The sequence below is a fragment of the Limulus polyphemus genome, unplaced genomic scaffold (assembly GCF_000517525.1).
Source record: "Limulus polyphemus unplaced genomic scaffold, Limulus_polyphemus-2.1.2 Scaffold929, whole genome shotgun sequence".
Lineage (NCBI taxonomy): Eukaryota > Metazoa > Arthropoda > Merostomata > Xiphosura > Limulidae > Limulus > Limulus polyphemus.
Genome location: NW_013666539.1, coordinates 243,801 through 255,883, shown reverse-complemented (window position 1 = coordinate 255,883; position 12,083 = coordinate 243,801). Strand labels below are relative to the sequence as shown.

At 37.3% G+C, this 12,083-nt stretch overlaps 1 protein-coding gene across 1 annotated transcript in view; it reads left to right on the top strand.

Annotated features, from left to right (window-relative positions):
- Positions 1-6,458: 6,458 nt before the first annotated feature.
- LOC106461300 (protein phosphatase 1L-like) overlaps positions 6,459-12,083 on the top strand; it is a 28,928-nt gene continuing 23,303 nt past the window's right edge. Inside the window, exon 1 of the mRNA XM_013921119.2 lies at positions 6,459-6,950. Coding sequence (XP_013776573.1) covers positions 6,606-6,950 — 345 coding nt within the window. The 5' untranslated portion in view covers positions 6,459-6,605. The remainder of the gene's footprint in view (positions 6,951-12,083) is intronic.

Genomic DNA, 12,083 nt, shown 5'->3' with positions numbered 1-12,083 from the left:
ATTTTCAATAAGCAATCCTGAAAAATATTTGGGGGTGCTTAACTTTTTTCCAGGTGTATATATTGTGAAGAAACAAATATGAATTTAAAGTGTCTGATAGATAATCTCGGCCTGATCAGTTGGATATATGGAATCCACTAGAAGCAACTGTCCCATATCCTTAAAGCAAGTACATTAATTGTGTTTGTGAATTAATAAAAATTGATTATCTGTATTTTACGTTGTGTCAGTTTCTGTTTTGTTCTCATGAACTCATTTACTCAGAGCTTCAGTACTACTTGGTAATAGCTATCTTCTTGAACCTCCTGTTATTAAGTGGACCTATCCCATTGCTCTAAGGTTAACTCGGCTTTTACCTTATTATACTATAGCTGTGAAAACAATCCCTTTTAAATAAAATTAAGTGCTGGAAGTTTACCAACTGCATTCTACAAGGGCAGTCATAGGTAACTATGTTTATGCACGATCTACACACATATATTCTCACAGTACATTTCTCTCTGAAATTTCGTGCGGCAAATTTTCCTGTTTAAAACTTTCACACACTGAATTTTTCCATGGCAAACTCTCCTAGATTATGTGGCTTACACGTGATCCAGGAAGGTGTTTATTAGGGGATGCATTATTCTGAACAGTTTTAAAAACCTTTCTCACTGTCTTTCATTCTCCAGTATCTAATGCTTACCTATGTAATGGTTAGTGACCTGAAAAGAATAAATGAAACTGCAAAGGTCACATATTAGGTCATCCTTGCACTCATCCCATTAATAGTTAGCAGTTTAGACCTTTATTTGTGTCCATGTGATAATCCTGCAAAGTAAGACCCTCCTGCTCTAAGGACTATTGCTCAATAGTTGAATAAGCTGAAAGAGCATTAGGATAGTGAAATAACAATTAGAACATTCACAGTTAGAATAAGTAATTATCAGCAATTCTTAAAGTTATTTATTTTACATCTATTAAGTGCAATCAGTATTATTTTTTCTATTACATATTTTTGGAGCTGCAACTACATACTAACTAATAACTGCTGCTAAATGATTTTATATTTTCTAACTTTTTTAAAAATCCCTTTACACAAGTAACAATTTAACGAGGCCCGGCATGGCCAGGTGGTTAGGACGCTCGACTCGCAATCTGCGGGTCGCGAGTTCGCATCCCCGTCCCACCAAACAGCCGTGGGGGCGTTATAAAGTAACGGCCAATCCCACTATTTGTTGGTAAAAGAATAGCCCAAGAGTTCGCGGTGGGAGGTGATGACTAGCTAGCTACCTACCCTCTAGTCTTTCACTGCTAAATTAGGGACGGCTAGCGCAGATAGCCCTCGTGTAGCTTTATGCGAAATTCATAAAAACCAAACAACCAACCCACCAATTCGAACTGCTGCTTCGTGACTCCAGTAAAAATTTATCATAAATTCTGATATCTGCTTAATCTAATTTGCTGCAGCATCTTCAAGTTATCAAGCTTCTTGTAAAGTATACATAGATTTCTTTGCGCTTCTATGGCTTTCTCGCCTAATACCCTAAGGCTGAATTTGCTTTTTTTGCATGCCGTGACCTTTTCTAAGAGCTGTTTTGATTTTCCCAGTGGCAGCTTATTCTCAACATTATATTTAATTCTATTAGGAATTAATTTTAGCAATATTTCTTGAGGTGTGACTGCTCAAGCTAATTTTCCTGTATTTGTCCACACTTCATAACCTTAAGTTTCTTGAAGATAAATATAAAACCACTTCTTATAAAGTCTATTGGTATTGTCCATTCTCTGTCACTTGAGTTACAAATCGTAGTTATAAAATACCCATTTCCTTCGAAAATCCTGCTGGAATATCGTCTTTGCTGCAATGTTTTCCATGTTTTTTTTAAAACTTTGAATTGCTTCCAGTACCCCCCCCCCCTTCCCAGTGGCTCAGCGATATGTCTGAGGACTAGCCCACGTTATAACAGACTGCCCAAGGGCCCTACAACCTGCCTTGAATGTATTTATTCGAACTTTTCATAGCTACAAAGGAGTGTAGGGCTAAATAATGCGGTAGAACGCCCAGAGCCCTTCCACACCTGATGGGTTTTAGCACTACTGATCAGGTGGGTGCCAGAAGGAGATTATTGGGTAAGCCTTAGTCCATCAGTGCAATATCTAAGAACTATCTGACGGAAACTCCACATGAGACATCTCCCGAATTACATGTATACGTAACCTACAAGAAACCCACATCAGACACCTCCCGAATTACATGTATACGTAGCCTAAAGGAACCCCACATCAGACACCTCCCGAATTACATGTATACGTAACTTACAAGAAACCCACATCAGACACCTCCGGAATTACATGTATACGTAGCCTAAAGGAAACCCACATCAAACATCTCCCGAATTACATGTATACGTAGCCTAAAGGAAACCCACATCAAACATCTCCCGAATTACATGTATACGTTACCTACAAGAAACCCACATCAGACACCTCCCGAATTACATGTATACGTAGCCTAAAGGAAACCCACATCAGACACCTCCCGAATTACATATATACGTAGCCTAAAGGAAACTCACATCAGACAGCTCCAGAATTACATATATACGTAACCTAAAGGAAACCCCACTTCAGACACCTCCCGAATTACATGTATACGTAACCTAAAGGAAACTCCACTTCAGACACCTCCCGAATTACATATATACGTAGCCTAAAGGAAACTCACATCAGACACCTCCCGAATTACATGTATACGTAACCTACAGGTGGGTGGTGATGACTAGCTGCCTTCCCTCTAGTCGTACACTAAATTAGGGACGGCTAGCGCAGACAGCCCTCGTGTAGCTTTGCGCGAAATTAAAAAAAAAACAAACAGACTCGAGAGATGGAACATCACAGTCAATTTTATAAATTAACGTATACTTCAATATCAAACAGTTTGTATGTATTAACCCTGAAGAAAAGCGAAACGTTGGTAGTAATAAAAAACAAACAAATATATTTACATCTGGAGTGTAAAGGTCGTTTATCTAAACTTTTAAAACAATAGTGGTAGTTAAAACCACATAAATACGTTATTATAAAAGAAATAAAGCAAAAGGTTAAAACGTTCAGATATATATATACAGATACATAAATCCACCATTTTAAAGTGACAACCCTCTATTCCTGTTGACTGAAAGCTTCTAACATCTGATAAGAAGAGATTCTTTATAACCATGGCGTTTTCTTTAAGTGACAACCCTCTATTCCTGTTGACTGAAAGCTTCTAACGTCTGATAAGAAGAGATTCTTTATAACCATGGCGTTTTCTTTAAGTGACAACCCTCTATTCCTGTTGACTGAAAGCTTCTAACGTCTGATAAGAAGAGATTCTTTATAACCATGGCGTTTTCTTTTTGTTTTAATACTAAAAATGTGATCGGATTTAGGCACAATGTGATTATTCGGATTTAAGCACAATGTGCTTATTAATAAAATTTGCTGCAACTGCCCTTTATTGGTGTAGTATCTAGATGTACCATGCAACGTTCTTTTACGGGTCTTTCAGTTTTTCCAATATATTTTTCGTTACAAATCCCACAAGAGATGCTGCAAGCGCTATCTTTTTCCATATGTTTCTTCAGAAGTCCCAGTTAATGTTGTTCTTCTGGTAATGATCGCTAGGTTTAGATGCCGAGCGTCACTAAATGAGATTTTAAGCGAACGTTCAGGCTTTTCGATCACACACCTGTAGGTAAACCCTCACATTCACTCACAGTATTTTTAATGATGTTATTAACCCTAAGACAAATAAAAGGTGTTAATAATACAATATTTTCTTCCTGGCTCCTTTTCTTTCTTCTTTTTTACTTGGCGAAAATTTTGTTAACCAATCTTTCAGGATAACCATTCGCCCATCTTTAAAATCTACGGGAGATCCACCGTGGCGTATATTAAATCACCAGGACTGTTACAACTTCGCGAAAGTCTCGTTAACTGGCTAAAACTCCTAGCCCTACAAACTGTTTGTTTGTTTGCAGTTAAGCACAAAGCTACACAATGGGCTATCTGTGCTCTGCCCATCACGGGTATCGAAACCTGGGTTCTAGCGTTGTAAGTCCGCAGACATACAGCTGTGCCACTAGGGGCTCCACTCAATACAGCCACAGAAGTGTCTAGAAATTGCAAGTGCTCACCAGGTAGAGTATATTCGAAAGTAAACTTGACATTTTCGGCAACCCATACTACGCTACCTGAATTCTACCATACATATATATATATTCCAAGGTTCTAAACGTTCTCTGTACGTATATTTTTATTAACCAAGTCTGGAGATAGATGTGTGGCCGCAACGTAGCTAAAACTTTATAAGAAACTAAGTTTCTGATATGATGCGCATTTATTAGTTTCAATAATTTTTCGAACGCTTTTCACGTCATGTAACATAATACATGGAACGGTGGAGTTCACACGATTCATTAGGTCGCTAATGTAAGTTAGATACATGCATCATCATCACCTCACTGTGCTAGAGTTAGATTAACTTACTACCCTAAAGCCACGCGACATTTCAGTAAACAGATCGAAATACAATCCGCGTTAGACTCCAAAGTCAGAATCCTGGCAGGTGCAAGCGTTACCGGGACGTAGAGAGAAACATATATATAAAAAGTACGAGCCCCTGTGCGGTCAAAAACATTTTTCAGCACAAGTTTTATTCAGATCCATTTGCTGTAATATATGTTTAGTACACACACATACACACACACACACACACACATATATATATACATATGACTGAAATGTAGGGGTGCAATCTCCCCTCCCCCACCTATGCACAAGACTTTGTTTATAAGATTAATTTAGCATAAAATTTATTCCAAGCGGCCCTCACGTCAAACCACCAATTAATATGCACCCCCCCCCCCAGTGGCACAGCGGAATGTCCGTGGACTTACAACGCTAGAAATCGGGTTTCGATACCCGTGGTTAGAAGAGCACTGATAGCCCATTGTGCAGCTTTGTGTTTAACTACAAACAAACTAATGAGTAAATTACATTCACATCGACGTAAATGTTGTGAGAAATGAAGTATTGGTTTTTATATATGCTTTTATAAGCAACAGTGTTGGTATTACTATATTACTGGAAAAACACTGATATAATAAACAAAGATATCTAAACGAAGCACTGTTGTTACTAACTGCTCTACGTAAACTATGCTTAATTTTAAAACAATACTTACTTGGTGATATTATTGTTAATAATTACACGGTTTAAAGTACTGATAATAATAGTCAAACAATGTGCACGTTCACAATGTTAAGTTTTAGTTGTATCTTCTTTACATTATCATAATGCTGAGATGGCTGAAACAAATCCTCTCATCTTATCGACAATGCACACACACTTCCCGCATAATTACAGATAATGCTAATACCGCAAATTCTATTTTTACAGCATATTACGCCTAACAAGACAGAAACATAGTTATTTACGATTTATGCCTGCATAACTTTTTTATATTAACGTGATAAATTGATACTTGTTGCGTGGAAAAGAAATCCCCTATACGTTTTAAATAAAAGTCCAGAAATACAGCTTGTGAGTGGATTGTTGAATTTTATTTTCTCCTTAACTTAATGACAACGTTTTGAACACTCGCGGGGCCATTAGCAGGTTCCCCCCACCCCAGTACCACAGCGGTATGTCTGCGGACTTACAACGCTAGAAACCGGGTTTCAATACCCGTGGTGGGCAAAGGACAGATAGCCCATTGTGTGGCTTTTTGTTTAACTACAAAGAAACACACACAAACAAACCGTTATCAGGTAATTGTCGTTTATTGTGTGAAATAGTAAAGAAATACTGCGCGAGCATTTATGCTCCCCCCGCCCCCACAGTACCACAGCGGTATATCTGCGGACTTACAACGCTAGAAACCGGGTTTCGATACCCGTGGTGGGCAGAGCACAGATAGCTCATTGTGTAGCTTTGTACATAAATTCAAACAAACAAACAAAAAAAGCGAGCATTTTGTTCCAATTTGGAAAACATATAAGGTGACACCTGTGTTCTGAATAAAATTTAATTATTCGTGAACCAAAACCTAATTTAAATCAAAACACAGGGTGTCACTCTATATGTTTTCTAATTTGGAGCAGTATTTCTTTACTATTTCACACAATAGACGACAGTTATCTGATGATAGCCAGACGAGTGGTCGAAACGTTGTAATTAACGTAGACAAAAGATAAAAATTAAACAATCCACTCAAAAGCTGTATCTCTGGACTTCTATATGATGAAATGACGTGATCAATATATTCATTATTTCTTAACGCAACGCAAATACAATTTAAATAGACCACGGTCTATATGGCGTAAATTACGAGTATTATGCTGTGTCAGGCACTGCTGGTCCTTATAATATAATCATGCCATGTGCAACACTGGATACTACGCATGCGTCAAACTTCTTGGATAACCGCCCCTGCGTCTTTCTTTGCTGACTGTGGTCGAGTTTCTTCTTTACTAAACGGTTGTTTTCCTTTCACTGCAGGATGTGGTGTGGCCAGGGCGTCGAATATTTGTAACATAGTATTTTATCCTACTGTCTTAAATTGTCACCCATTGCCCGAAATGTCTTGTGTCACAGGATTCATTCAGTGTTATGTTCTTAAACCTGAAAGTTTGGCGCTTTGCTTGTTTACTGTGGCGCTGTACCTGTTTTCACAGTCGCTACATGTGTGGTACAAATCTGTTATACACCGATTTCATTATTCGAGCAGCCTTACTGAAGGGTTGGGTTTATTTTCAATGCCATCAGGTAAGCATGACTTTCGATCATGGGAACGGAAGGAAGAGAACGTCAGTATATATGCACTTCAAGGAAGGAGACCCCAGATGGAAGATCGTTTCGGTTTAATAATTGACGAAACACATGACGTTGCCCTTTATGGTATATTTGACGGGCATGGAGGTGAGGTGAGTTAGACCAATCTCCAGTGATCCCGTTCTATGATGTAAGTGTCTCTGTCTGTTTGTTTGTTAATCTCCAGTAATCCACGCTATGATGTTAGTGTCTCTGGCTCTTTGTTTGTTAATCTCCAGTGATCCCGTTCTATGATGTAAGTGTCCCTGTCTGTTTGTTTGTTAATATCCAGTGATCCCGTTCTATGATGTTAGTGTCTCTGGCTCTTTGTTTGTTAATCTCCAGTGATCCCATTCTATGATGTTAGTGTCTCTGTCTGTTTGTTTCTTAATCTCCAGTGATCCCGTTCTATGATGTTAGTGTCTCTGTCTGTTTGTTTCTTAATCTCTAGTGATCCCGTTCTATGATGTAAGTGTCTCTGTCTGTTTGTTTGTTAATCTCTAGTAATCCCGTTCTATGATGTAAGTGTCTCTGTCTGTTTGTTTGTTAATCTCCAGTGATCCCGTTCTGTGATGTAAGTGTCTCTGTCTGTTTGTTTGTTAATCTCCAGTGATCCCGTTCTATGGTGTAAGTGTCTCTGTCTGTTTCTTAATCTCCAGTGATCCCGTTCTATGATGTTGTTAATCTCCAGTGATCCCGTTCTATGATGTAAGTGTCCCTGTCTGTTTGTTTGTTAATCTCTAGTAATCCCGTTCTATGATGTAAGTGTCTCTGTCTGTTTGTTTGTTAATCTCCAGTGATCGCGTTCTATGGTGTAAGTGTCTCTGTCTGTTTGTTTGTTAATCTCCAGTGATCGCGTTCTATGATGTTAGTGTCCCTGTCTGTTTCTTAATCTCCAGTGATCCCGTTCTATGATGTTAATGTCTCTGTCTGTTTGTTTGTTAATATCCAGTGATCCCGTTCTATGATGTAAGTGTCTCTGTCTGTTTGTTTGTTAATCTCCAGTGATCCCGTTCTATGGTGTAAGTGTCTCTGTCTGTTTCTTAATCTCCAGTGATCCCGTTCTATGATGTTAATGTCTCTGTCTGTTTGTTTGTTAATATCCAGTGATCCCGTGCTGTGCTACGTGGGGGGGGGGGGGTAGTGTCTCTGTATAAGTACTTAGCTTATTAATTAAGAAGTGCAGCGCCTTATCATTGCTATTGCCATATTAGTGTCCATACTATAATGTTTCAGTACGCAAAGCCACATTGTGCTATCTGCTGTGTCCACCTCGGGGAATCGAACACCGGATTTTAGCATTGTAAGTCCGTTGACTTACCGCTGTATACTTACTTTACTGTATAAAATTATAGTCATATTTACCTATCATTTTTAAAGAGGTGGTTTGTTTGAGCAAAACTCATTTTACTTCTATCGTTCTGAAGTGATATTTCGTTACATGTTCATGATTTAGATTTTTTTCTCGTCCTGAAGTGATATTTTGTCACTTGTTCATGATTTACTTTTTTTCTCGTCCTGAAGTGATATTTTGTTACATGTTCATGATTTAGTTTTTTCTCGTCCTGAAGTGATATTTTGTTACATGTTCATGATTTACTTTTTTCTCGTCCTTAAGTGTTTTATTACATGTTCATGATTTACTTTTTTTCTCGTCCTGAAGCGATATTTTGTCCTGTTCATGATTTAGATTTTTTTTTAAATGTACTTCCAATTTTACGTTAGAGTATACTAGTCAGGCTTGACTAACATTGATAAGTTTCTGGGCTTCCAGTACAATAACCCGGGGTTCGATCCCGTGGTGGGCAGAGCACAGATACCCCATTGTGTAGTTTTGCGCTAAAAGGCCAACAACTTCATTGGTGGCATCAAAAGTATTGCCATTTCTCGTGAATATAACTTTTTATAAGAATTTCTGCTGTTAACATGCTTGTTAATTTTTGTAACTCGCTAAACGACCCATGCTTAGATTTCGCGTGCGCGACTGCACACACAGATATGTAATAAAAGTTATTAATGAATCTCGAAGATCACCTTTAAAACTAAAAGCGTGAAGTTAGTGTAACATTATACATAGGGGTAACATCTTATTCGAGTTATTTTCCATATGTGTCTGTGCCGTATGGTATCTGTTTAAAAAAATACAAATCATTGAACAAACATTATACATTGGTAAGATGTGTGCACCTACGTATCTGAATAAGTTATCTCTTATCTATTATCCATGTTCCAAAGTCAGGTGATAACATTATCAAATGTTAGGACTATTTCGACGAGATCAGTCACGTTGGGAAGTATGGAATATACTACTGACATTAACACGTGTTTTCATTACAGTAAAGATTATATTCGCAGGTCCCATTCTTATCATACATTGACAGTACAGATCAGTTTAAAAGTCTACTCGTTTCCGTAAGTTATGAATAACCAAAAATAAGGGCGTTAGTCATTCAGATCGACATTTTCTGTTGTCTTTCAAAATTTGTTGTGCATACTGGTGAGATTTACACATTTTGATAAAAAGTTTAGAAAAAAACGACTTTCACACTCCAGATATATATATATAAAATATTAAAAAAATGTCTGCATTTCTAATGGTACATGGTTTTCAATGACGAGCAACAGGTGCTAATTTCGTATAATATAATCATATGATTTATTTCGTTGTTAAGCTTCACAATAGACTATATTAGATCTGCCCTCTGCGGGTATCGAGACCCACTTTTGAGCGTTGTCAGTCCTCAGAATTACCGCTCAGTTATCGGAGGACATACCGATCCAACATTACAAGTATAATTAGCTTAAAAACCTGCATTTCTGCTTAATTGTTCCAATAATTAGTTTAGGTGAATATATTCTAGCATAACGAGATGCAGACTCTTCCCCTCCCCCTCCATGACAATTTATTTTAAACTTCACACACACACACAAAATATGTCAGTGTTTAAATTTGATCAATTTGTTTAGATTTGCATAATCTTGGTCTAAAGGTTGAAATGTTTTCTAGATAAATTTCCTAGTTTGTGCTTACGAATCTATCTTTTATATAAATAGTATTATCGACCTGACTGAGCCGATGAGGACTAATACTGCTCGAAACTACAGCTCTTAGTTACAGTATGACTTTTGTCAGCCGACATAAGCTTAGCCGTATATGTGTTTACAGCTCAAAACAGGCCACGTATGGCGTTTTATTTATTTATATTCTGTATTTCCCAGATAGCGTTTAAGTGGCTTCGTGTTAAGCCTTCAATGGTTGGTAATCTAGGATAAGGTACGTGAAGCGAACGAAACTTTTACCTTCCTCAAACGAAGTCACGCTAACAGTAAATTTAAACCAATGACGGTAAATGATTCAGCACAATTAATTGGTTGAACTTAGCTCATTGGATTTAATTCTGCGGACTTACAACGCTAGAAACCGGGTTTCGATACCCGTGGTGAGCAGAGCACAGATAGCTCATTGTGTAGCTTTGTGCATAAATTCAAACAAACAAACAAATTTAATAGATCAAATTTATTCTGAGCACGATTAAAGACACAGTAGACCAAATAATATAATTAATATAATAATATTAACAATAATTGCATCCGTATTGTATTTAGACGAATGTTCAGAATAGCACAGAAAGAATAAACAAACTATAGATATCAAAAAAGGCAAATAAAATAATAATTTTGTTTATCGGAATGCAAATGTTGAGACAGTAATTATAGTTTATATATTGCCAATAAAGCCCAGCCTGCATGTACTTGGGAATGAATGATGTAGCAAGAAAACTTGTCACGTGAGACTAAGAGATAATGTTTTGTCTCGTACGTCATTCTGTAATCGTTAACTTTACACGATGAAACAGAGCTTTATAAATATAATTTTTTTCAATTGTTGTATTTCACAACTAGCTTCAATAAGTCAACAAAAATCATGATAACGTTTTAGCAACACGTGATGACGCATGAATTTTCTGCCTAGTAAATTCAAGTCGGTAGAGATGGGGACAAATGAACGAAAGCGAGAAAATTAGTTCTAAGTATTGAAGGAAGAGGGCATTTAATACCATAAATATTAGCATGTCACGAAAATAATATAAAAAAATAATAACCACAACAAAAACTAGTGTATTGCTAGATATATTTCAGTTGTGTATCTAATAACACCAACAGACGAAACGACAGGAAAACACTGAACTGACTAAAGTCTACATCAGTGAGCTGTATATAAACACGATAGTTAAGTTCCGTGATAATGTGACGTCATCAGCGACAAAAGGTATCTGCCGAGTCACTAAATTACTAGCCACAAATGCATTTCACACATCGCTTATTGCATATAAACAGATGTTTATAGATCAAAGAAAAAGAAACTAGGGGGAAAGTTTATGATGTATCCTATGTTTTAATTGGATAGTTTTCGTTAGAACACTGACGAATCTAAAACAACCAAACAAAAGTCTAAAATCGTCACCTAGGGAACGGGAAAGATTCAGCTTGATAAGTATATGTGTAAAACATACTCTTAGTTAACTGAACAAGCGTTAACTAAAATTGAAAACGATAACTACAGTTTTTCATCTTATACGAGTATTAAAGGGGAGGTAAAACTGTTGTGTACACAACACACTGCGCATGTGCAGTATCGGCATCTATTCAAGGTGGCCAGTTCCGCTTATAAATCGCGTAATTGGGTAGTCAGCCCCCGATGGGACAGCGGCAAGTCTACGGACTTACAACGCTAAAATCCGGGGTTTGATTTCCCGCGGTGGACATAGAAGACAGCCCAATGTGACTTTGCTTTAAAACAAACAAACTTTTCTCCTCGTTTTGTTTTGTTGCTCTTTGTTGCATCTCGGGCTTGTTTTCAGTTCGGGTCGATTATGATGAAAAGTGAAAACTTGACAAAAAGTGCTCGGCCAATTAAATATTATTTATTTAGCTAAACAAGACCGAAAAAAATAAATGATAACAAGTGACTGAGTTTAGGTTTCTTAATGTTCATGTGACCGGAAATGAAGCATGGAGAAGATTGGGCATATTCTCAAAATCCGGGCTGCTTATTTCCTAGCCGAAATCTGACAATTCTGAGTGTATTTTTTGTATTTCCTAGCCGAAATCTGACAATTCTGAGTGTATTTTTTGTATTTCCTAGCCGAAATCTGACAATTCTGAGTGCATTTTTTGTATTTCCTAGCCGAAATCTGACAATTCTGAGTGTATTTTTTGTATTTCCTAGCCGAAATCTGACAATT